This window comes from Camelus ferus, chromosome 7 (genome assembly GCF_009834535.1).
Source record: "Camelus ferus isolate YT-003-E chromosome 7, BCGSAC_Cfer_1.0, whole genome shotgun sequence".
In the NCBI taxonomy this organism is placed as follows: domain Eukaryota; kingdom Metazoa; phylum Chordata; class Mammalia; order Artiodactyla; family Camelidae; genus Camelus; species Camelus ferus.
The window spans coordinates 16512730-16540151 of NC_045702.1; the positions used below are offsets into that span (position 1 = coordinate 16512730).

Here is a 27422-nt window from a genome sequence, read left to right on the forward strand (position 1 = left end):
AAGACTCCACTGTAGTGGGAGTTACTTTAAAGCCATAGGACCAAGGGTGATGATGTAGAATTCTAATACATGAAGAATTGGGAGCGATGATTCAATCTACCACATGCTTGAAGATCACTCATCTGGGTTCTGAGCTCTGACAAAGCAGAAAGAGGCCATGAGCAACTAGACGAAACAAAAATAAAAACAAGGAAGAAATAAAACAAAAACCTAAAGCTAATGGAAGTTTGGATTTTTATTGTAAATAACAACAGTGATTTCTGAGAAAAGAACAGACATTGATGGGGAATTTGCCAGCTGAGACACTGAGACAATGAGTCACGGGTGGGTCTTTGTTGTGGAGTCATGATCTTGCACCAAGAGGGCTAGAGTAGAGTGGTGAGCTCAGTGTAGGGGCTTAGCTTGGATCCGGGCTGAGCCTGGGGATGTACCCAAGAACTTCGAGCTGAATAAGTGCCAGAGGTCAGGAACTGACTGACGACTGAACTACAGCATCCTTCTCAGAACAACCCGAGAGGAGCAAATATTGATTCAGGAGATGGGGAGGGGAAGAGAGCAGCTGCCACATAAAGGACCCAAGTCCAGTCTGGAAAAGCAGGATTGAGGGGAGGCATTTCTGAAATCCAGAAAAGCAGAAGAAGCCTGAATGCAGACAGCCTAGTGTGTGCACCATTTCCTGAAATACAACAACCAGGGGACACCCTTGTAGACTGTGAGCTGTTTTGTTTGAGACAAATTCATTGTTCTATACTTGGCAATAAATTTATATATGCTGTTAAGTGAAGAAATGGGTATGGCTGAAAACATAAATAGCTCCAGAATTATTTTAAATATTCTCATGGATGTTAGGGCCCTACTGGGTTATTAAAGAAAAAATATGTTTTAGACTTATCCCTTGACATTCCAGAAACTAAGCACTGGTGTTGGCTAGTGGCTGAAAAAAGCAAGGGTGTATCCCAGCATCACAAGGCCTGTTAGACAAGGCGAACTCAACCTGGGCGCTTAAAGATAAAAAGAGATTTGTATCTCACTCCTATGCTCCTCCCTGCCCTATGCTTTCGTTCATTCTCTAGGAAGTTGCTGGTGAATTTCAACAGGGAGATGCTCTTGCAATCCAAAACCAGGCACAAAGTTTCACTTCCTTTTTCCCTATAAAAAGGGTATGCTGATATGCTGACTCAAACAATCTAAATATAGGTTTGTTCACATACTAATAACAAATACCAAAAATTCCACACCCCAATAGACCAAAGGGAAAAAAAACACCAAACGACACCAAATGAACACACCCCACAGCACAACATTCAAAGTGAGCCAGGGAAAAAATGTTTCTGAATTCGTGTTTTCTTTCATTAGAGTATGCTTCTTTCCATGTTGCCTCTTCTGGCCCTAGGGTGGACAGGAAGACCTGTGTTGTTGTTGGCTTTCTCCATGGCTGCTGACAGCTCTGATGTTCTCTGCACTGGGTTGAGTAGTGCCCTCCGCCACTTCATGTCCACTTGGCACCTCAGAATGTGAACACAGGGTCTTTGCAGAGGCAACCAAGATGAGTTCATGCTGAATTAAAGTGAGCCCTAACCCATGACTGATGTCCTTCTAAGAGGGAATTTTGGACCCAGAGACATGGAGAGTGAGGATAATATGAAGACAAAGATACTCAAGAACATTATGTGCGGATGGAGGCAGAGACGGGTGATGCATCCGCACAGGAGCTCCGAGAATCGCTGGCAACCATGAGAAGCTGGGTGGACCACGGGAGGCTCTTCCCTCGGAGCCACGGAGTGAGCCTGGGCCCACCGACATCTTGATTTCAGACTTCTGGCCTCCAGAATTGTGAGAGAATAAATTTCTGTTGTTGGAAGCCCGCAGTTTGCGGTACTTTGTTACAGCAGCCCCGGGAATTGACTCCAGTCTCTTTCCCTCACTGGCCTTGCTGAGCCCAAACAGAGCAGTCAGGGGCCTGGCCGGAGGCTCGGGCCCATTAGTCAGACTGACCAGGCCTGGCCTGCAGTCTGACCACTGACCTGGGCCGGGTCTCTAAGCCTCTGTTTCCCCATCTGTATAATAGACATAACAGGGATGCTGGAGGAGATTAAAGGCCACAGTGTTTGTAAAGTGTTTGGTACAGAGCAAGTGCTTGGTAAATGTTAGCTATTGTTAGGTGTATGGTTTCCACCTCACTCTGAAATTTCTCTGATTTTACTTTTCCAGTAAAAGTCAAGTAGATATCGATTCTCTTGGGGATGTGTCATGGCACCTGGCACAGAGTAGGCACTAAAAACATCTTTATGGAGTGAAGAATGAAAAAACTGACCTCTTGTTTCAGTATCTCATCACAGGAGGAAGCAGCTTACAGACTTGGTAAGCTTTAGTACCCAGCTTGAAAAACCCACAGTGAAACTTTGGGAGGATGTACTTTGATTAAATTTGTTCACACGGGGGTATAGGTGACGTGGTAGCCAGCCTCCAAGATGGTCCCTCATGATCCCTGCCCCCTAGCACTCACACCGCTGCACAGTCCCCTCCCCCACTGTGCGAGGTTCAGTCGGGTGACCACAGCATGTAGCAGAGATGACAGTACATCTCTTTTAAGACTAGGTGATAACGTCTAAGGCTTCCATCCAGGGCCCTCGCTCTCTCCCTTGGATTGCTTGTCTAGGGGGAAGCCAGCTGCCATGTCGAGCAGCCCTCTGTAGAGGCCCACAGGGTGAAGCCTACCAACAGCTACCCTAAGTGGGCAGGAGAGGGACTCTCTGGGCCCAGGCAAGCCTTAGCCCAGCTGACAGCGGGACTGTAACTTCACAAAAACACCCTGACCCCAAAACACCCAGGAAGACTTCTCCCAGATTCCTGATCCTTGGAAACTGTGTGGGATGATAAATGCTTGTTGTTTTAAGCCACTTAGGCACTGGGGGTAAGGTGTTCCTCAGCAACAGATAACCAGTCCAGGTGATGAGACAGGAATGGCCAGGACTGGGACTGAGAGAGGACTGTACTGGCAGGCATTAGAAAACACAGGAGGCAGGCAAGAGGCCAAACCCAGATAGGTCAGCCATGGGGAAGGGTAGACAGGTTCTGTGGGTCTGTGCATCTGGTCCAGAGCCCAAGAGGGTGAGAGCCAGAAACAACCATGTCATTGAGCAAAGAGCACTGAGATCTTGGCAATCTTCTTAGACCAGAGTCTTGCCTTTTGACATTATTTTATGAAATTTTCAGTTGGACCTTCAGTTGATCACTGCAGCTATGAGGTGATCAAAGGCCCATGAGTGTACTTGCCAAGAACTAAGTTCAAAGATTTGGGGGTTACAGTAACAAACAAAATGCAAGGGGATTATAAACATTTTTGAAACACTCACAGTATGCTTTTGTTATTTGGATTGCCTAAGCTCTTTAAGTCATCCAACAAGCTGGAAGACAGAATTGGGTTTCCTAGGCCTGATCCAGGCTATTAGGCAGGTCATCGTGCAATAGAATGGTGGAAATACTGGCTGGGATTATGAAGACATATCTCAAATTCAACCAGCAAATATTTTCTGAATGCCTACTAGGCTAGATGTACTCAGAGTCATTCTGTACACATAGTATAAGAACCCAACGCCCGGATACTACCTATGGCTACTCAGAGATACTGAAACTCAACTGGCCAAAGAAACAGCCCCTCTATTCTTTGTACAGGCCCGGTCTTCCTTAGATTGACCTGTCCTTGTTTCAGGTCTTGGGGTCCTGCTGACTCAGTGGCTAATCTGCTCAATTATTCAATCCCAGGGGATAATAGAGTCCTGTGAACGGTGTCTGCCTTTTCATAGGAGCTTCAGAGCCCTTACTCCACAGAAGTGAGCAGAGAGGCCTCCTGCACCTCATGCCTCATAAACAGGTTGCATTCTGGACAATTTGCTTCTCTACAAATTTAAAGTGAGAGACATGGAGGCTGCTTGCTAAGAGCACAGACTCAGAGCCACACGGCCTGGGTTCAAACATCAGCTCCGCTACTTACTAGATGTGCAGCCTTGAGTGAGTGGCTTAATCTCTTTGATCCTTAGTTTTCCCATCTGCAAAATGAAGGTGATCATAATAGCACCTCCCACACAGAGTGTGAAGAGGAATAACTGAGTAGTGTGAGAAGCTCTGACAACAGCTCCTGGCCACTCAAACGTTCTGAAACATTCTGAAACTGTTCACTATTATTATGCAGGATACAGAGGCAAGAGCAGCCCCCTCTGCCCTCTCTGGGCTCACATTTAATTGTCTGTTGGGGGTTCACCCAGGGCAGATGTCTCTCTTTCACAACAACTAAAGGGTTCTTTAAGGACTTCATAAAAACAAAAGGATTAACTACAGATGACTAAGCCCACATGATGGAAACAGAACCAGGTACAGTAAATAATGAACTTAGGCAGGATTACATTCTTACAAACAATACACTGAGTTCTCCTGCTCTTTGTTTGCAATCCTTCCATCAGTACGGAGCCAGTGGCCAAGGAAAATATCTCCATGTATCCAGGATAGTCTGGGTGGGCTCCTGGAGGAGGTGGCCCAAAGCAGAAACTTGACGAATAATCAGGACTTGTCACGTGGAGAAAGAGGGCAGGTACATCAGGCAGAGAGGAGTGTGCTAGAACCAGAGTGAGGTTTAGCAGGCACCTGGGGTGCAAGATTTAAGGAGCTAGAAGAGCAGAGTCAGCACCTGCACATCCCTGGGAGTGAGTGCCCAGCTGCCTCACTTGCCTCACTGTAGTCTTGGCCCTGGAGAAGAGCACAGGTAAGAGCCTGGAAGGGTACAAGCTGGTATAACTGGAAATGTCCAAGTCAAGAAAGATTGCCTGAGTCTAAAGGTGGGGGGACAGAGATCACTGGGAGTGAGGCTGAGGAGTCAGGCTGGGGTCAGATCATCAAAGGCCAAATAAAGGAGTTCAGTGTTGGTCTAAAGTAACAGGTAGCCAATGAAGAATTCTGATCTGGGCTACAGCATGATCATATCTGCATGTTGGCAAGATTCTTCCGGTACTAGTATGGATGGCAAATTGTTGGATGAGAGAAGAAACGAGGTTGGGAGGCCAATTTAGGGCTCTGTTGAAGAGTCTATGCACGAGGGAGAGACAGTGATGGCCTGAAACAGGGCAGTGCCAGTTAGAAGTAAGAAGAACTCACTGGAGAGATGCTTTGAAGGGAGAATTGAGAGGACTTGGTGATTGATTGGAGATGAGGGTTGAGAGGAGGAGCCAAAGATGGCATAGTTCAGAAGCCATGGGGAGTTACTAGGTAAGATAAAAAGTATACCATAGGCACTTATCAGGGCATCCCCAAGTCCAAGGGAACCAACCCCCAATTTGATTTCCAAAGGACACACTCCCTGGGGGTTGGGATGTGTCTTACCCTTTGTATGGTACCCATACTCTATATAAGTATCGCCAACCTGAGTTGAGTGACGTCCAGACCCTATCCCTTCATCCTGCTCATTGGCCTCCAAGTGACCTTAAGGTTGTCAAAGTCCTTTGAAAGACAACTGTGAGCTGGGATCAGACTAACACACCAACATGGCCAACCTCCCATTCTGGATGCAGAACCCCAGGGCTCTGATCTGCGCATGTGACCTGGCCTGGGGCTCTGGGAGGTAGGGGGAGGAGGAGGTAGAGGGGTTGTGAGGGCCTGTCCAGTGGCTGGGGACACTTCAGCTGCCTGTGAAGAGCCTTATGAGAGACAATTTGGACCAGAAAGGCAGCTGGAGGGCACTGGGTTCTGAGCTACGGCCCAGAAAGGCTGAGGCAGCAGAGCTGGAGGAGGGTGGTGTCCAGTGGCCTCCCAGTAGCCCAGCCTGGGGCGGGGGGAAGTGTGAAGGCTGCAGGCTGCAAGTGGAGGCAGGCACTGGGAGGAGCTTCCTCTGACCCAGGCACAGCCGCACACACTGAGCTGGTGGTCAACTAAAGCCCTCAGATCCTTTTCTATGAACCTCAGGGAAGCCGGGTCTCACACTTCCTGCTCTTGAGAAGTTTGGAAAATAGCAGCTCTGCTTGCATTTCCCGACATTCTCAGAAAAATAAAGGGAATAAAAAAGCAAGTTTGAGCTCTTTGAAACATTAATTAAAGACACTGTAGTTTCCTTATTTAACTGAGGGTTGCTACCTCATTTGGGATTATTAGCAAAGCAAGACAGCCTTTGTTGTGCTTGACAAAGTGATTAATTCAGACGCCAGGTGAATTTTGGCTTTCTCAACATCTTTTGATGTGCTAAGATTCTCCAGTGAGGGCAAACATCATCAATTACTTAAACAAGCCGATACCGTGAGAGCACAATTATCAGTGAGGCCAGTCCACTAATTGGCAGCTGAAGAGATAGAAATGAACTCTTGGCTCTGGTCCTGGACCCTTACCTGTCCAGGAGCAGTGAGAGTCCTTTCAGTTGTCTTGTGGCGCTGCTATTGCTGATCTGGAACGACCTAGTTATTTTCCCACCCCTGCAAAAATGCATCTTGGGCGACTCGTTTCTCTAGAACCCAGAAGCTGCATATGGCTCTCTGATGAGACACTTCCTCCCCTGGGCAAGGATGTAGAACTCAGCTTTGGGGAAGCACAGAAGGGGTCACAGAAGCAAAATTCTTAACGGAAGTTGGTAAGAAAGTCTTTGTTGCTTCTTCCCACTCAAGAGCTATACTCTCCAGCTCCTGGGACTAGCAGGATGAGGCGGGGACTTTTGTAGGATGCTATGTCTGGGCTTATAGTTTCCTGATGCAAAAGGAATTCAAGGCCTAAATAAAGAGGCAGCTTTTTGTTTTAAAATATAGGAACCTAAAAAATTAACTCGAAGTTTAGAAACATAAATATATTATAATAAATTCAATTTTATTTTATTTTAAAAACATTCATTATACATGTATTTTCCAATGCCCTAAGCCATTATTTTTCCTCCCTCTCCCCACTAGAAGAGAGGTTTGGGAGGACAGTTTTATGCTGCATTTATACGTCACTGGTTTTTCTGGTGAGGAGGAGGAAGCTCAGTCTAGTTAAATTCAGTCAAATAACCAACACTTAAAAAAATCCAGGAACATGCAATGGAGTAAAGACAGTCTCTTCAGCAAATGGTGTTGGGATAACTGGGTAGCTGTACGTAAATCAGTGAAGTTAGAACACTCCCTCACATCATACACAAAAATAAACTCAAAATGGCTTAAAGAATTAAACATAAGACGAGGCACTATAAACCTCTTAGAAGAAAACATAGGCAAAACATTATCTGACATAAATCTTAGCAATGTTCTCCTGGGGCAGTCTACCCATGCAATAGAAATAAAAGCAAAAATAAACAAATGGGACCTAATTAAACTTACTAGCTTTTGCACAGCAAAGGAAACCATAGCAAAACAAAAAGACAACTTACAGAATGAGAGAAAATATTTGAAGATGAGACTGACAAGGGCTTAATTTCCAGAATATATAAATAGCTTATACAACTTAATAAGAAAAAAACAAACAGCCCAATCCAAAAATGGGCAGAAGACCTAAACAAGCAATTCTCCAATGAAGACATACAAATGGCCAATAGGCACATGAAAAAATGCTCAATATTGCTAATTATCAGAGAAATGCAAATCAAAACTACAGTGAGGTATCATTTCATACCTGTCAGAAAATGGCCATCATTCAAAAGTCCACAAACAATAAATGCTGGAGAGGGTATGAAGAAAAGGGAGCCCTCCTACACTGTTGGTGGGAATGTAGTTTGGTGCAACCATTATGGAAAACAGCATGGAGATTCCTCAAATGACTAAAATAGACTTACCATACGACCCAGCAATCCCACTCCTGGGCATATATCTAGAGGGAACCTTAATTCAAAAAGATGCACCCCAATGTTCATAGCAGCACTATTTACAAAGCCAAGACATGGAAACCACGTACATGTTCATTGACAGATGACTGGATAAAGAAGTTGTGGTATATTTATACAATGCAATACTACTCAGCCATAAAAAAGAATACAATAATGCCATTTGCAGCAACATGGATGGACCTGCAGATTGTCATTCTAAGTGAAGTAAGCCAGAAAGAGAAAGAAAAATACCGTATGATACCACTTATACGTGGAATCTAAAAAAAAAGACAAATGAACTTATTTACAAAACAGAAAGACTCACAGACATAGAAAAAAACTTGTGGTTACCAGTGAGGGAAGGAGTGAGATGTGATAAATTGGGAGTCTGAGACTTGCAGATACTGATATACATAAGACAGATAAACAACAAGTTCATACTGTATAGCACAATATCTTATAGTAACTTTTGGTGAAAAAGAATATGAAAACCAATATATGTATGCTTGTGTATGACTGAATCACTATGCTGTGCACCATAAATTGACACAACATTGTAGACTGAATATACGTCAATTAAAAAAATATGTATAGAAAAAGATCCAGAAGTGTTTCATAAAAACCAGCCACTTACCTGATTTATGACATATTTCAGTTAATGGTTCTGTTCTGTTTTTAAAATAGTAAGATAAGCCCCACGTGTATTCATGTTGTGAATGTGCTCTTTGCGCGGCCTTCATTATTCTTCTCCTTTAATCCCCTCTGGCACAAAAGGGCGAGGCAGCTCCCAGAACTCTTCCATGACCAGCATGTGATGGACAACTGGGTACAAAGGCAGAGCCCGGGCTGAGGTCTCCCTCCATTCTTCACCACCAGCTCCATCGCCGTGCCACTTGCTGCCTTCAATCCTGGAAGGTGCCAGCTGGTTTTCTGGGGCCGGGCTGGGCGTTGGAAGGCACACCTGAGGAAGCAGAACACACCCAGTGTTAGGGCAGGTACCCAGCGCTCCCTCCACGTGAACCCCCAGCGCTCACTCTCCCCCGGGGCCTCCTGGACACCCCTTCAAAGCAGCGCCCTCTTCTAACGCCTTCATCTGCCATGGGTGACACAGCTCTTGTTTCTCGCACCAGCTGTAACACCTCTGTCCTCAGTTTAATGCTTTTTGGAAATCGGTCTGCTTTGGAGAGCCCTGTTTTTTTGAAAACTAGCCTTGGGGAAAATAATAAGCATAAGAACCATTTGCCATTTTTTTTTTTTTTTTTTGGTTCAACAAAGATGTACCATCCAATAGTCGGGCAGAAGAAGTGCTCTTCAGTGATCAAAACACATTTCAACATGTGATGCTTCTTTGCTGCAAGGATTATGATATAAATACTACATTGACTGCTTGTCATTAGTCATCGAATGTCTGTTGGGTCCACTAGGCTGTAAGTGCCAAGTTCCTGCAGCTTCCCCGGTGCCCAGCACACGCCTGGCTTGTAGGAGACGTGTGGGTCCGTCTGATGAGTCCCTTCACTTGTAACGTGTTGATTAACATTAGCCCCAACAGTGATGGAGGATGTCACTGACTGGACTACTCCCCTACATGGGGGTAAACTGCTACCACAGTTTGGTACAAATGCAGCGTCAAATGCAGACCAGCTCTCTCCAGTCCTGAGAAATGAAATACAAGACAACAAGATTCATTTGATCTAATTCCCGACGTGTACTCTGAGAAAGGACTGAGTTTCCTTCGTCATTCTCTGCCTGCGGTGGTAAAATATCCGCTGAACTGGGGCAACCTAGACAGAACACACTTTAAAATGTGGCGCACTTGGACCAGCCTTGCGAGCCACGTGCTCCTGACAGTGCCCTGTGGACCATCCGTGGCAAGTGAGACCATTTTAGGGCTTTAAAATTTTCCATTGTAAAGTGTTTATTTTTACCATTAGTTTTTAATTTTTGGAAGTGTTAATAGTTTTCATTTATGGTCATGACATAAAGTTTCCTCTTATTTAAATTTATTCAAAGGAAGTTGGGAAGCAAGTGGTAGCCTCGGGGATTCGCAGCCATGGCAAAAATTATAAAGATGTTGCACAAGTGACTGACCTTAGAAGATTAACCCCTTACTACCAATAGAGATTTATTAACTCAACTGACTCTTCTGCCCTGAAAAGTTAGGATAAAAATGGAAAAGTTAGTTAACTCTATGCACTATAATAACCATCAGCGGGATGACATTACTGTTACTAAATGGTAGTCTTTTCTTTGAAATATTTATCTGGTGGCTGTTTAGGTGGTTGGGCCACTGAAGCCTGGTTTAGTGGTACCCAAGGCAGAGGCTGGGTGTCTTGCAAGCTCCAGGCTGGCCTCCTCCCGACCCCTCAGCAGCTATGCCCCCAGTTCTCTCTTAACAGGAAGCCCTGATAATCTCAATCTCCACCCCAGACACTTCTTTTCAAACACACTCCAAAATACAATCAGCATCTATACGTGATATACGTTGGTGTGGTAGCTGAATCATGACCCCCAAAGATGCCCACATCCTAGTCTTTGGACTCTGTGAATGCCACTGTATGTGGCGAAAGGGACTCTGAGGTGTGATTAAGTTAAGGGTCCTGAGATTCGGGAGACTATCCTGAATCATCTGGGTGGACCTTACATGCTGTCACAAGGGTCCTTGTAAGGGGGATACAGGAGTCAGAGGAGCGGACGTGATGACTAGAAGCAGAGATGGAAGAGACGAGGCCATAAGCCAAGAAGGCAAAGACCAAACAATCCGCTGGAGGCTCCAGAAAGAACCAGCCCTGCTGACAGCTCGACTTTAGACTAGTGAGAGTAATTTTGGACTTTTGGCCTCCAGTACTGTCAGATAGTAAATTACGTTATCTTAAACCACTAAGTTTGGGGTTATCTGTTAGAGCCACAATAGGAAACTAAGGGAGCTGGGAATGATTCATTTACTTAAAAAAAAATTCCTTAAGTTTCTGATAGAATTCACCATATTGATCTTTTACGGAAGTCACCATTATACATTTAAAATCATTCTGATTACAAAGGATTCCATTGGCAAATTTCAAAAACTATTTAAGTTTTTGGATAGGTGTCCACATGGTTGTACTCTCAAACATGGTATCATGAACTATTACCAAGAAATACAGTGAAAACTCTTCTTCCTGTTACAGTTCCTAGATACCATTTTCCACTTAAAAAAACCCAAAAAGCAAGCAAACAAAAAAACCAAAAAACCTAGGGCTTTTTGGTAAAACGACTGATTCAGATCTGGGGCAAGAAATGTACAAGATGCACCTGGAACATCTTGTCATTTCAGAAAGTGAGGAAGCTGTTCTGTGAAAAGTGCTGAGGAACAGACTTAGATGAACTCCCACTATCCAGAGATGGGACAATTTGGTGAATAAAATAAGCTGAAGATCAGCTTAAACTACACCACGGGAGGCAACCAGCAGAATTCAGACTGTGGGAAACCCTACAATATGCCCCCTGGTTTTGTTGTTTAAAAATGAAAGGGGAAAAATGCAGAGGGGGTGAAGTTGGAAGAAGAGCTTAGAGACTCAAAGATACTTAAGGGGCATCTGACCCAATTACAACATGTGGATGACCTTATTTAGATCCTCAACAAACATACTGTAAAAGAAAAATCGTGAGATAATTGGGGAAACTTAAACAATGATTAAATATTTGAGGATACTAAGGAATTATTGTTATTTTTAATTGTGATAGTGACACTGTGGTTATTTTTTGAAAGAGTCCTTGTATTTTAGAAAAGGGTACAGAAATTGTTACAGTTGGAATGATATGATGTCATGGATTTGCTTCAAAATAATCGGTGTGAGGTGGGTGGGGGTATAAAACTGAGACAAGCTTGGTCACAAGTTGATAATTGTTAAAGATGAGTGGTGAGGGTAGGGGTGGGTATAGCTCAAGGGGTAGAGTACATGCTTAGCATGCATGAGGCCCTGGGTTCAATCCCCCACACCTCCTCTATAAATAAATGAACCTAGTTACCTCCCCCATGAGTGGCAGGTATATTGGGAATTCAATTGACTGTTTTGTCTACTTTTGCATTTTCCATACTAAAACATCAGACTAAACATGTCCTTCCTGCCCCATCCTTATCCCCAAAGTTTCATCAGTGCAATAGGTAACCTCTGGAATTAACTTCATATTTAGTCTTACAGAGATATTTCTAATAAATGTACAAGCTAATGCAAAAATTGTTATTTTCTCTCCCCATTTTTAACACAAATGGAAGCATACTAAACTCAATTTTCTGCCTCTTACTATTTTCATGTAACACTGCATCTTGATGAATTTTCATCTTTGTTACATAGTCTATTATTGAATGGATGCATCATAATTTATTTAAACAGTCCCAAACCAATGGGCATTCCAATCTTTTGCTCTTGTAAAAATGCTGGAATAAATACTCCTGTATATATTTATGTTCAAGTATATGTGTAGAACAAATTGCTAGAAGCGAATAGAAGGGTCAGTAGCTAGATGCACATGCTAGATACTAGCAAATAACCCCCCCTTGTGGGCTTGTACCAGTGTAGAAGTAGAAGAGATGGAGAGAAATGGGCAGAAATGGAGACGGAGCTAATCTGAAGATGGAGTTAAAGTATCTGCTGATAGATCGTACGTAAAGTGTGAAAAATAAAAGAGAAGAATTAAGCATGTCTAATATCAGTCAGCTTCAGATAAGTTCTGCCTGGGTAATAACTGACTCCCCCCACACCCCCAACAAGTCTCAGTGATTTACATCGACAGATATTTATTTCGTGGTCATGCTAAATGCCTATCATGGACCACCTTCAGCTCTACTCCTCAACCCCTTCATTGCAGGACCTACGCTTTAGGAACAGCTTGCAGCTGGGAGACTACAGGTCTCATGGCAGAGGGAAAAGGACGAATGGTTCATTATGTGCTGCTCTCAAGGCTTTTGCTTGGGGGTGGCACACTGTGCATCTCTCATGCTCAGTGGGCCAAAGAAACTCATGTGATCAAGCCTTGTGTAAATGGGGTGGAGATGTATGATCCTCTAATTGGGAGGGAATGTCATTATTTTAGACAATTACACACTCTACTATGCCTCCAATGTTTCTGGCTTGAGCAACTGGTGGATTGTGGTTGTAACAGTGATACAGAGATGACTGGGGAGTAAGAGATTTAGGGGGAAAACTGAATTTAGATTTAGGTATGTTAAGTTTGAAATGCCTAATAGATGTCAAAAGGGTGCAGCCAAGTTGGTGTCTGGATAAAGATGAGCTCAGTGGAGAGAATGGAGCTAGATAGAAATACAGAAGTTATTGACATACAGATGGTGGTTAAAGTGATGGGACCAACAGAAGAAAAGGAGCCAGCAAATATACCGAGGACCAGCCCCTGAGGTGATAATTATGTCATAGAAACCAAGAGAAGAAAATGTTTCAGGAAGAAGGAAGTGTTCATCTGGGGCAAAATGCTGCTGAGAGGCAAGTAAAAAAAAAAAAAAAACTGACAAGAAATTACTGGATTGACAAGATCAGAACCTTGAGAAGGGCCGTTCCAGTGACACAGTGGGTGCAGAAGTGTAGTTGGAAAGATGGAGAAGACACTACGGGTGTTGAAGGGAAGGGAACATGTCTAGACAATGCTTTTAAGTGATTTTACTGAGAGGGAGAGAAGAAAAATAAGGCAATGATGGAATCAAAGAAATTTGCTTTTTTCCTTCAAGATAGAAGACCCTAGATTATGTTAGTATGTGATAACAGTGATTAGAAAGGGAGAAATCAAGGCAACAGAAAGAAGAAATAGTGGAGTATTCTGAGTAAGAGCAGAAGTGAAAACATTAGCTTTAGGTGGCAAAGACTCTCTCATCATGGTCATCAGTTAATTAGGATCTGTCATTACTATACCTTTGGTTTCTAAGAAACCTGTCTTTGTTCTCAGTATATTCTCTGCCTGTTCTCATGCAATGGTTTATCCACGACATCCTAGCTTAGAGGACAGGAAGAAGCAGGTTAATGGAGTGCAAACAACATCTGTTTGAAAAGTGGCAGACCTGGTTTCAACTCTGACTCAATCACTTAGCAGCACCGCCACCTTGGGTACACTAATCAATCTCTGCAAGCTTTAATTTCCTAATCAGTAATACGAGAATAGTATTTATTTTTATCTTTATATAATCATTGGGAGACTCATGCAAGGAGGTGTATTAAACGTTCTTGGCACAGTGCCTGGTACATAGGAAACAGTCAAAATTATTATAAATTACAATAATAGTAATTGTATACTTCTCTTTGTATGTCTATATAAATGTATTTTTCTTGTGCTATGACAAAGTTGTTGTCAGACTAATAACTACAATGACTATGTTTCTGTGGTTCTTACATTATTGGGGAAAGAACTGCACATCAGTCAAATATTTATGTATTTGTTCAGTAGTCCTCAATTTTTTTCCCAGAGCAGTGAAAATTATAAGCAGTCTCCTTTTCTCGGTCTTTGGGAACAAAACTAAATGACTGTTACTTACTAAATTTCATGGATAGAGCTGGACAGAGTTAAAAAACAATGGGAAGGTCTTTGAACTCCAAAATATCCGGCCCTCTGAATTTTGCTCATGTGCATCTTGCAGCACATTTTATGTTCAGAAGTTTCCTGTTAGAATGCAACCATTAGGCAATGCAAGCTCTACAGTTCAAAATGTGTGGGATGCAGCTAAAGAAGTACTAAGAGGGAGATTTATATCCTTAAGTGCATTGCTCATAAATAAAATAATATTGAAAATACGTGAGCCACATTGTTAATGTAAGAAGCTAAAAGAAAAGAAAAGAAAAAGAACAAAGAGTAAACCCAAAGAAAATAGTAGGAAGACCATAATAAAAAATGAGCATAAAATAATGAAATGGAAAACAGCAAAAAAAAAAAAAATTGCAATGATCAACAAAAGCAAACGTCAGGGCTTTGAAAAGATTAAACAGACAAACTTATAGCAAGACTAATCAAGGAAAAACTTTCCAAGCGAACTAGGAATAGAAGGAATGTCCTTTACCCAATAAAGAATATCTATTAAAAACCTGCAACAAAATCTTACATATAATTTTGAAACATTAGATGCATTCTCATAGAGTCAGGAATAAGAAAATGATGTTCTCTCTCACTGCGTCCTTTAAACATTGTACTAAAGGTCTCAGACGATGTGATGTGATAAGAAAAGAAAATGAAAAGTGAGACAAAAGGATTAGAAAAAAGAGAATTGATATTATTTGCATAAAATATAATTTTCAGTGTAAAAAATCAAAGAGATTTCACATGTAAGATAAACCCGTAGAATTAATAAGAAAATTTAGAAGGATCATGGTTACAAGATTGGCAAAAAAAACCCCAAAACAAAACAAAACAAAAAACACCCAACAAATAGTATTCCTACACATGAGCAATGACTGACTGATACATGTAAACAGCAAAAAGATACTTTCTGTGCATAAAATTACAAAATGTTACCAAGGACAGAGAATGGAATCAATGGGAGACATAACACACACACAGATGAGAAGACTCAGTGTTGTAATAATATTGCTACTCTCTAATTTATAAATTTAATGCAATTCCAATAAAAACTCCAACAGGATTTTTCACCAGACTAGACTAATTAACTCTAAAATTAAAATGAGAAAGTAAAATGTTAAAAGGTGTTATAGAGTTACACTAGTTAAAATGGTCAGGCATGGGCATAAGTCAGACAAATGGATCAGAACAGATCCAAGCACCTGTATTGCTAAGGTGTAGGGCAGGGGCAGCAAAATATAAATCAGCGGGGAAAGAGGGGTGGGGCAGCAAACACACTGTCTCTCTGCCAGCCCTTTACAGAGGGGCACTCCGCTGTGCACAGGGTTATTTTTTACCAGGGTCCTGGTGACATATCTGTTCTGATGAACCACCTCTTATTATAGCTCCTAGCTTAACACACCACCCTCTGATGATTGACTTGCCTTCTCAAGTATCCCAAAAGGAGGTGCTCCGAGCAGATATGTCAGGTTCTTTTCCCTGGAAAAGGGCACCTACTCTTATAAATTAGTTAAGGAACTTTCTGGTTTGCCTAAGGTTATACTGTAGGAATTATACTTTAGGTCTAACTTAGGTATAACTTTGCTTAAGGTTACACCTTAGGAGATAACCTAACTGCTACTGACTGACATGAGTGAATGTACACTGGATGGTTTCCAGCCCTGAGAGCGAGGTCTTGAGGGGACAAGTCACAAGAAAAGGCACTGAACGTGAAGATGAGGATGTGAAAACAGAGATGAGGTGCTAAAAGGGGAACAGAGAAGACCTCACATAGAAACTCTGTTTCCAAGGAACTCTTGCCTTAAGGCATGATTGAAGTCATTTGTATACTTACAGTTTCTCAATTGTGGTCATAAGGGAAGAATGGGGCAAGGAAGGAGAAGGAAATAGAATTGAAAGTCAACTAACAAGGCAGTGGCTTGTTATTTTCTAAATAAAAACTGTTCAATATGAAAACGAATATGTGTATGTTCATGTGTGACTGAATGTGCTGTACACCAAAAATTGACACAACACTGTGAACTGACTATACTTCAATTAAAAAATATATATCGTGTACACAAAAAAAGAAAACTTCAGATTTCGTCTGCTTATTCTCTCCCTGCCCAGATGTGTGCTTGGAATCAGCCTGCAGTCACCTGTCAATGACTGCTCATTTCCCAACTAATTCTTCAACCAATTGGTGTAGCACAATTTTGCCTGCCATCTAGATGAGCTGTGGTGGGAACGGTTGAGAAGGTGGGGAGGAAAAAGTAATTTCAAAGTTGGGAAATATTTTTGAAATTGGAGGAAAAGGGATGGCAAAAAAATGTTCTCTCTCTCTAGAAATGAAAAAAAAATGCAGACATCGAAATACATTGATGTGTCAACAAAATTTGGAAAAATGTTAAGAGAGTGTTTGGTGAAATGGATACACTGACAGTGAGACTAACTGGGACAAACTTTCTGGAAAGCAATTTGGGGTTGCGTGTCAAACGTTTAAAATCAGTGACTCATGGGTTTCTGGTCTGGAAAATCTTCATGCATAAAGTTGGAAAAGCTCGGTGCATAAAGATGTTCATTGTAGCAGCATGACTTACTTTAGCTAAAAAATTGAAAACACCCTAAATATTTAATAACAATAATAGTTTAGTATGTTGTATGTTCACAAGAGGAATATACAGCCATAAAAACAACATTCATAAAGGATTAATAACATGGAGACTTTTTATGTTAAATGGGAAAAGTAGAATTACAGAGAAATAGAAAAAATTATAGAGCATAGGATCCCAATTATATAAAAAATATATTCAGAAAAAGCTACAATTACAATAATTACAATAATATGAGAGTAAGCTTTCTCCTCAATAGTTCTAGCTTTTTCAACAAAAATTTCTGTCAAGCATTTCAAGATTTGTTTTCTGGAAAGCTAGCAAACCTCATCTTCTGCTTCCATGTCTTAAAATCTTTCGAAAAGGCAAAAAATCTAAGAGCTTGTCTCTAACCAAACTTCCAGTGTGACCACAGCCTTCTATGAAATTGCTGGCAAAGCCTTGAACGGTGGTGCATGCCATGATAAAGCTCTTCTCTCCTCCAACGGCAGGACAGGTGGGTTATCTGGCACCCCTGGGCTTCACCTCTTCCTGGAGGAACAGTTTTTATCCCAGGAAAACTGCTATTTGCTGCCGGAATCTTTCGCCATCTCAAAAACAGCAGTAGCCTCTGAAATTTCCAAAAGCAGCTCACCTAGTAGAAATTCTTTGATAGGGACGGTGAAGACATCCTGCAGGGGTGGAGGAGCTGACTGTTGCCAGAAGTACACTGGAGAGAAGCCAGTTCCTCCAATTCATCGTGAGTGGCTTCTTCGGCTAAATGATGGGCTGACCATATTCCTGTTGAATGCATCAAGGAAGGGCTGTGTCTTGCGGAAAATGAAATATTGGGGAATTTCTAGACTTGAAATTTCAAATCTTGTTTTGAACATGATCCCATGTGGCTCCTTTAATTTTGAGACCAGACAGTGGAAGGTCCACCACTGGCACTGCAAGGTTTGTGTCCTATAGCAATAAACAATTACTTCAGCTGTGAAAGTAAAACCAAAGGATGCTCTCTAAAGCGACTACATAAGCTTTCCATTGTCATTTTCCAACTTACGATTCCATTATGTACACAATGATAGATGTTCATAATCATAATTGTGGAATATGCTTGTGTTAATCCCCGTTAAAAAGAAGCTGTTCTAAATATCGCAACATAGTGGCCACATGATGGCTACATATTACCTTGATTTACACTAGCACCCCAGGCCATCAGCCCTTTTTTCATGGCTTAGTAATTAATGGCACAATTTAACATAAAAAAGGGATTTCTTTCACCATGACAATTTTTTAAGGAACAGGAGACATTTTTAAAAAAATCTTTTTTCATTGACTCTCTCAAACCCATTCGCGGGTATTCCTGGTGTACCCTTTTCCTAGTGCTGCTCTAACAAAGAAACACAAACTGGGTTTCAAACACCAGAATTTGTTGTCTCACGGTTCTGGAAGCCCGAAGTCTGAAACCGAGGTCTGTGCCAGGCCATGCACTCTCTGAAACCTGTAGGGGAAAATCCTTCCTTGCCTTCCCCTTGCTTCTAGCAGTTTGCTGCCAATCTTTGGTGTCCCTGACTTGCAGCTGTAGAACTCCACTGCGGGACTTCTTTGACATCACATGGCATTCTCCCCGTGTCTCCATGTCTTCGCGTGGCCATCCTCTTAGAAGGGCATCAGTTCTAATGGATTAGGGGTCCACTCTGCTTCCGCCTGCCCTCATCTTTAACTAACTGCATTTTTGCAATCACCCTATCTCCAAATAAGGTAACAATCTGAGATACTGAGGGTTAGGACTTCAACTTATTTTGGGGGGGTGACACAATTCAACCCCTAACTCCCGGGGTCCATGGATTCTGGGTCAAAAGCCTATTGAGACAGACAGAGGGGACCTTCTGGATTCAGAGAAAGAAGTGAGAGCAAGGCAAATGGAACCCACTATGCAACTTTGCCTGGAAGTCTGGAGGCAGTGATCTCTCCCGGCTGATTTTAGCTCAAGGACTCTGGTTACTCGTGGCAACATTTGGCCAATTCCTAGCTGAGATGCTGAAGTTCTATACTTGAGTCCAGCTTGCAAAGTGAAGTTTATGGTTGTGTCCAGAACACTCTCTGCTGATGCCATATGTTTGAAAAATGTCTGAATTTTGTGCAGAGACACACAAGCGGTATTTTTGTTAAGTGGAGTTACATAATTAGGGCATGGACTTGCATGATAATTAGCATGTGTAATTAGGCACAGACTTCTTGTCCTTTAATTAGACAATCAAGACATCTAATTACAAAATTAAGATGTAATTATGTGGCCCAAGATCGGCATATTTCTTTCTACCCATTAGAGATTACATGTAGAAAATAATTCACAAAGACTGATGAAAAAATGAACTAGAAACCAGAGCTGAGGATGTTGAGGGAAGTGTTAAGTGGACTGGTAAGTCTCCTTTGGTTTTTCCTCTTAGGTGTGAAGGGACTTATTTAAAACGTCATAGTCTACTTGAAGGGATAACTTTTACACACTCTGCTGTCAACCTTTGGCACAGTCACTAATGAAGAGGAATGCTGGCATGACTAATCCATGTAATTCACACGTGGCTCCTGAGCGTGGTTTGTAATTACCCTTGAACGTGGATTTAAGTGTGAGATCCTGGGGATTCATTTAAACCCAGTAATGCAGCCATACAGTGGAAACCTTGGTCAGGAGAATTGGGAGGAGAACACACTTTCCCCTTCTGCCCTGGCTCAGTTCTCCCTGTGGCCACTTTAAAAGTAGATGTATTGCTTAGAATAACACAAATCAACCATTGACCCGTTGTCCTTTCTCTGCATATTTGAGTATTCATTGAAATGTTCTTATTTTAAGTGCTCCTTATTGGACTGCAGGCAGAACAGGGGAAGGTCAGAGACTACAGCAAACATTCCATCTTTCTGACGATAAGTCAAGTAAATCTTAGAGCAGTGGGTATTTTTTTTGAAGTTCCAGTACTCCTGTGAAGTCTGGCTGTATTTTGTATTTTTCCTTACTCCTAAATTGAGATTTGGCTGATCTTTGCACGATGCTAAATACCCAGTTTGACTCATTAATTTTTCTGAACTAACTGAACTTTTGACCTAATTGGCTGGCTGATTAGGGATTACAGCCATATGTCCAGGTTTTTCTAAGCTAGTTCTGACTTTAACTCTGTTATCCCTCTGTTCCCATAAACTGTTGAAATATCCTAGTAACTCCAATGTTTTGACAGCCACACTGCACTTCTCAGGCTGCTTTCTCCTGGAAAGTGGCACAGAAATGTGTCAGGCCATGTTTCCTGATTTTGGGTTAGGAAAATATGTTCCCCATATGGTTTCAGGCCGTGACAACAAAGACCTAAAGAAGTTGTAAGAGGTCTTATCTCCATGGTGTGTCCCCTCCATCCCTATTTTTTTCACTTTTCTCTATTAGGCCATGGTATGTGATGAAGGACAAATTAGGTGCTGGGGTCAGTTTGAACCAAGGAAAGCTACAAATGTGCAGAGGGAACTTACTTTTGCCACTGTTACTTTTTTGGCCTTGCCTCTGAGACAATTCTTCGTGGTAGATTTAAAGGCAGAGGAGCTGAACTGGGGAGAGGTGTAGTTTTAAAAACAATTTATTGATGGAAACTGTAGACTGCGAAGGAGGATTTGGACTACATCCTCTCTAAGGGGACGTCCAACCGAGAGATTTTCAGATGCTTTGATCTCTGTTACTCACTCAGGAAGAATTTACTGAGTTCTAGCCACTCAACCCACTCACCTCTAGGGCTCCCCCTCCTCCAGTCCCTAGATGTTGTCCGTGGAAACTGCTTCTACCCTGACCTCCAGAGAACTCAAGAATTCTAATTCCTACTAGGCTAAGATGCAAACCTGTGTCTTGGTTTTTAAAATGTGCTTTTCCCCCTCAGGTATTCCATGTCAGCGTTTTCAAGACTAGAGAAGTTGGGCATCAGACATCCCAAGCCTTCTCCTTTTATTGGAAACTTGCCATTTCTCTACCAGGTAAGGGCTGTCCTCCACTGTCTTTGGCATCAGGTGTGCTGAGCCCCAGTGTGGCTTTATCCATGAAGCACAGTCGCCTTCTCTGTGGCCGCACCTGGGGAGGTCTCTGTGTGAAGGTGCTATGATGAACCTTCCCCTACTTGTGTGAATTTTTTTTATTATTATTAAAGTATAGTTGGTTTACAGTGTGGTGTTAATTTCTGGTTTACAGCATAGTGATTCAGTTATACATCTACATATATATTCATTTTCATACTCTTTTTCATTATTGGCCATTATAAGATATTGAATATAGTTCCCTGTGCTATACTTGCATGAATTCTTATGTGATGAGAATGATCCCTCACTGATCACTCATTAATACGTATTGAGTCCTGTCATCCAGTCATTCACCCAAAAACCCATTTATTGCGGGTCTAAGTGTTCCAGGCCCTGGAATATGGAAGAAGTAAAAGCCATCCATACCCTAGTGCTAGAGTGGATGGTATAGACGCTAGCTGGGGTTGTCCTTCAGAGGAGAGGGAGATCTGTCAGGGCTAGAGTCATCCTGGAGGACTTCCTGGAGAAGGGGGTCCTGCAGGAGTGATAGACACAAAGACAAGGACACACACACCAGGTGGGGGGCAATGATATGTGTGATTGCACCACACGAGATCTAGGGCACAGCTTGAGGAGCACTCTGGACCAGAAAGTGGAGATTGGGGAGCTCCAGGGAATGCTGCTGTGAGACAGAAAGACAGAGAGACAGAGAGGCAGGCCAGATCACAGACAGTCTGGAAAGGTAAGTGAAGAACTATTCGTGAGCAAGAGGGGAAGAGATAACTGTGAAAGAGAAGAACGTGAGGGGCAAAATTAGTAACTCTTGTGGCTAATTCGGTGTGAAGAATTCAAGGCAAAGTGAGTCAAACATGTCTTTAAGTGTTCAGCCAGCGTAACAGGGAGAATGGATGCAAGCTGGCAGAAATAAAAGGTTGGGCGGTCGGCTGGTTTAGGGAAGTGCCTTTGATTTGCCAGAGTGACAAGAAAGTAGAAATGTCCCATGGGCTCTTGGAGATCTAGGCCCAGGACTCTATCTTCTAAGGCTTTTTTTCCCTTTGCTTCTCATGCTGGGTCTTCTCAGAAGCCAGATGATTTATTCTGCTGACTCATGGGGTGCTGCCACCAACCCACCATCAGGAGCCTGCAGACCCCGCACGCGAAGAGCCACAAAGCCAAACAAAGGCAGGAAGGACTAAGCTTGGGCCAGTCCTGATAATACCCCTTTACGCTCTTTTTAGGATTTCCCCACCCCTGCCCCCGGAAAGTCTGGCCCTCGGCATTAGATGGAAAATCACATTGGCTATTTCTGTCCTTTTTCCTTCTCATCTCAGTTTCTGTTCTTTTCCTTTCTGGCCCTTGCTTTGCCCAACACCCTTTCCCACCCGTTATTGTTGTTTCTCTCACTCCACTGTTTATTTTTAAACAACACCTTCTTCTCTCATCTCTAGTTCAGGGGTGCCCAGGCCACAACTCTCAGCCTATAAACTGCATCTCATCAAGGCTTCCCACTAGCTCCTTGAAGCAAGTGCGAAGACATTTCTCATGTCAAAACAGAACAACAAACTAGATAGGAAATTAAAGTAAATAAATTTCACATTTTTCTTGGGGGAAATGATCAGTTGCACTCGGTTGAGTAATTAATTTAGTATTAACACGTTGAGGAAAACTGTATCACTGCCAATGTGACGAAAACACGGTGCTCCTCTGGATAATTTCCACAGGTGCTCCTTTTCTGCTCACTATCCTCATGTGTGCAAACCTGCTAAGTTCTTGCTAGAACATAGTCATTTCATTGACTGTTTTTATATTCATATAAGCTTTCACTGATATATGGCAAACTTAGATGGTGACGCCAGATTTAATGACCTGGGATATATTCCCATTAAGAACGTCCAGCTCTTCTACCCCCAACCCTCCACTCTTACCCACCCCTTACATCCCTGCCCATATACTCCGTTCCCATAGCAGAAGTCTCGCATTTTCCTCTCCTCCGCCTCCATCCCAACCCTGTGCATTTTCATGTATGTTTCTCTCCCACAATACAATGGACCCAGCCATTGCCAACCCTTCACCCGGGCAACCCCCTGTGTATATCTGCCCACATGCCATCCCCTCTACACAACTCCATCCCTACAACGCAAAGGATCTAGCACTTCTTGACCCTCTACCCTGACTCTGACTCCGCCAGGAATACTCCTTTCCCACTGCAATGCGCATCTAATATATAAAGTCACTCTAAGGTTCTTACGTTTTGAATATGTTGATTTTAGTTAAAATTTAACTTGGATCATAACTCAGAATTTGTGATAATTTGGGTGCACTCAGCAGACATTTACACATTTACATTTACAGTGGCTGTGAAAAGAGGCTTTGCCAAAAATAATAATAATATAAACCAAACTGCAGAGGGGAATGTTAACATAGTCGAGAAAGCAAACAGTTTCCAAATATTTTAGCAGCAATTACACACAAATAGTATAAGTACAGATGAGCTCTTCTGTCCCTTAAAGCAGAGCTGACTGAGACATTTTTCTTAGCAATATTTTTCCCCCAAGCTACTAGTTTATTCTAATAGTCCAAAGTGTATGAAAGCACTATAACTTCAATTATTTTTTATTGTTTATGTGATTGTGTTCTCACCACTCCAGTATTTTTTTCTGAATTTGTTTGACTATTTGAAATTTTGTTTCATCTGATTCTTACCATAGTGCTGTGTTTTCTGCAGGGTTTCTGGGAAAGCCACATGGAGCTCAGAAAACAGTATGGACCTCTGAGTGGGTGAGTGGGAAGCTCCATTCTCCTTTCATGCATTTTGCTTGTGTGTGCTGAATTGATGCGGAAGTAATGACAAGAATGAGAATGTCGAAGGTCTTTATGACTTTTGAGGAGCCACAAAGAGAGTGCCTGGCAGTACAGGCGAGGCTCCCAGAGCAAACCCCAGGGCTGCCCAAGGGTGCACAGCATTAGCCTGAAGAGCACCACTTCCCAGCCTTTTAGACCCTGACCACCTGGGTCAGGCCCTGGGTACCTTGACCACCTCTCACCACAGTGTCAAAGGTGTGCTGCAATGGATGCAGCAGCCCCCCCATGCCGCAGTCCAATCTGCCTTGACAGCCCATGCCAGGGCTTTCTCCGTGAACGTGTCTAAACCTTATTCGGACCTGTTTTGCTCAACCCTATGAGTGAAATACGCTGTCCTCTGTATGGCCATATAATCTACCACGAATCCAGTACACGTCTGAAAGTTAGCGGGGGTGCTGTGAACAATTACCCCAGGACAACGGCGGTAACTAAGACTGGCCAGGATGTCCTGGGACATACAGTACCCGGCAGTCTCACACACACACACACACACACACACACACGGTTACCCTAATTCTCAGCCATGTGAAGAACTATATGCCTTCCCCGTATTTTCCCTTTTTTATGCTTCGGAGTGTGTTCCTTTAAAAAAAAAATTCCAGAATCTAACATCCCAGAATTCCAGAAATTCCAGGATCTGACACACAGACCCATGAGCAGACCATGTACCCTAGTCAAGATGTAACGGATTTGGATCCCCTTGATTCTCAGGATGTGCCTTGCCGCACTAGAGCGCTAATCATTTCAGCCTGTTCTCACACAGCTTTGCCTCAGCCACTGAGTGACTGTTAGCAGCTCTTTCCTAGACTTCCAAGTTCATGGTAACGTTTTTTAGGTGCAGTGAAGTTCTGTGGTGTTCCTACTGTACAGCCTAATGAGGTCCAGTGGTTTGTGAGCCCTTCTACCCATAAGATATGTGATGCTTGCTTTCCCAGTGATGATTTTCAAAAGGCATTGACTTGTACCCTTTGTGGAAGTGCCGGGAGACCCACAGTTTTGGCAAAGATCTTCTAACCACTCTTTAGTTTGCTATGTAACCCTGCAAAGGTAGTGCATTAAGATTTTCTACTAAATGCTCTCTAATTAGTTATCCAGCAATAGCAAACTAATGTAGTGACTTAAACAAGAAGTTACTATGTGTCATGTGCCTAAGGATTGGCTGGAACTGACTGATCTAAGCTAGCCTGGCTGGGAACATGGTACATATGCAGGTTCAGCGGGGCAGGTGGCTCATCTTGGCCAGCTCAGCTGGGGCAGCTCTGCTCCTCCTCAGAATGGCAGGCAGGCCAGGGCAGGCTCTTCTCATGGTGAAGGCAAAGGATCAAGAGAGCAAGCCCAATTGTGCAAGAACATTCTAAGTTTCTGCTACAGCATGTCTGCTAACAGTCCTATTGGCCAAACCAAGTTATATGGCTGAACTCAAAGTCAGGGCAGAAAGCACACTCTGCATGCAGTGAGGCCAAAGCAAGTTACTTGGCCAAGCTCAACACTGGTGGAGCAGGGAGCTGAGCTGGAATTACTCTTAAAGAAGAGTGGAGAAATGGTGTGTATCTTTCAATAATAGGCAACTCCATCCACCTCACTCTCTAAGATCACTTTTAGCTGGATCGTCACTTACTTCTTCTCTTTTGTGTGTGTGTGTGTGTGTGTGTGTGTGTGCGCGTGCGCGCGAACGCGCGCATAGCTTCTTGCTTGAAGCATAATAGGTACTCAAGAACTTATCTTTCCAACAGTCTCATTTTGCACTTGACTTGACATTGACCTTGGAGACTGTTCCATACATTTCTGAGACAGCACTGACTCAGAATGCTGGTGGTTAGAAAAAGGCCTCCCTGAGTTGAATTCTAGGAATCAGTTCCCTGGAATACTTCTGTACAGATATTCAGAGTAGAGCCCTTGGGTATTTCAAAATAACTTTAAAATATCAGATGAAGAGTTTAAAGGGCACTGTATTAACTGGTGGGTGGTGTGGTATGCTTGTGAGTGCACATGTGTTGGCGGTGGGGAGGTGGAGAGAGAGAGAAAAACAATTGATTTCCTTGACAACAGGATGTCCAATTAAATTTTCTCCCCAACTTTAACTAAGTTAACACAATTTATCCTTTCCATTTCAAGAAAACTTAATCATAGAGAATGATTTCAAATGCGGTTATAGAGAGAGAAATTGCAGTATCATCTCCACTCTTTGTTCTCATCTTTCTGGTAAACAGGGGGAAAAAGGAAGGTGATAGCATAATTTCTTCAAACAAATCTACCAGCTTTTTTCTGCTTTAGGAAAATGATGAGCTGTAATATGCTGACTTCTTTTTAACTGTGTCCACGCCTGGATTTAGAGGCAATGTGGTGATGGAGTGATGTCCTGTTTGAGCTCTGGAAACTGAGTGAGACTCAGTATGCTCACCTTTTCAGATGAAAGGGTTAAACTAATCTATATAGAGGGTCCTTTCCAGCCCTAAAAATTATTTTGTTACTGCTTAAATTTTTTAAAAAATGGTTTCACTGATTGGGAGTGGCAAAGATAGACTATGTTCAATGAAAGACCCTTCTTTGAGGAAATGATTTGTTTTAAATTGTCTTAACTTTTAGACTCCTTCTGTCATTAGGAAATGTTATCGATCCCAGATAGGTTCTCTTAAAATTGAAATAATAGACTGATCCACTATTAAACAAGTGAAGCCCCACACTGTTGATGCCATTCAGAGATGCACGTGTCCTTAGATGACAGGGAAGTACTGTATGTTGGGAGAAACGTGAGCAGAGAGGATCTTCTCTCTACTTTGTACCTAAAAGCCAAATACGATGGTCATTTATGCGTATTATCCGTTGTCATCACGGCAACTCAGTCAGAGTGTGGGTCCCCAAACTGGAAATTGGCTTCTTACCCTTTTCCCTTTCTTGCTATGAGGCAGCTATTGCTGCAGAAGCCTTCTGCCAAGAGGGGTTGACAGTATCGATGTTTATTACCACCACCACCACCACCACCATTGAGAAGAAAATGTCTTCCCAAGTGTCTAATTACATAGCCATCTCTGCTAGGCCACGTGCAGATGAAACTAGGCACTTTGAACCCGGCTTATTTGAACTTGAATGTAAAGAAGGTGGGCTGGTATGAACACCTATACAACTTTTATTCCCAATACTTGACTAGAACTCTTTTGAATTGTGTATTAGTATAGTAGCCCCCTTATCTTTCAGAGGTATGTCCCAAGACCCACAGTGAATGCCTGAAACCACAGAATGTACTGAACCCTATAGAAACCATGGTTTTTATACATACATAGCAATGAGAAAGTTTAATTTATAAATTAGGCAAGGAAGAGGTTAACAACAACAATAAAATAAACAATTGTAACAATATACTGTAATAAAATTTCTATGAATGTGGTCTCTAGCTCTCAAAATATCTTACTGTACAAATTCAATGCCTTTTCCATCTCAGCTAAGCACTCATCATGCACTGTGGCTATAACTTTTATAGTTTGAGGTGGGACAGCAAAATTCGCAGAAATTTCTTTTCCCTTCTTCACAATTTCATGGATAGAAGATCTCTCTTACTGTAGATCTTAGCAACCTCCCCATATGATTTTTTT

The 27422-nt window shown here is 42.5% G+C and overlaps 1 protein-coding gene across 1 annotated transcript in view; it reads left to right on the plus strand.

Annotated features, from left to right (window-relative positions):
- TBXAS1 (thromboxane A synthase 1) overlaps positions 1–27422 on the plus strand; it is a 112835-nt gene that overhangs the window by 13463 nt on the left and 71950 nt on the right. Inside the window, exons 2-3 of the mRNA XM_032484365.1 lie at positions 20838–20931; positions 23696–23751. Of these exons, the coding sequence (XP_032340256.1) occupies positions 20838–20931; positions 23696–23751 (150 nt within the window). The remainder of the gene's footprint in view (positions 1–20837; positions 20932–23695; positions 23752–27422) is intronic.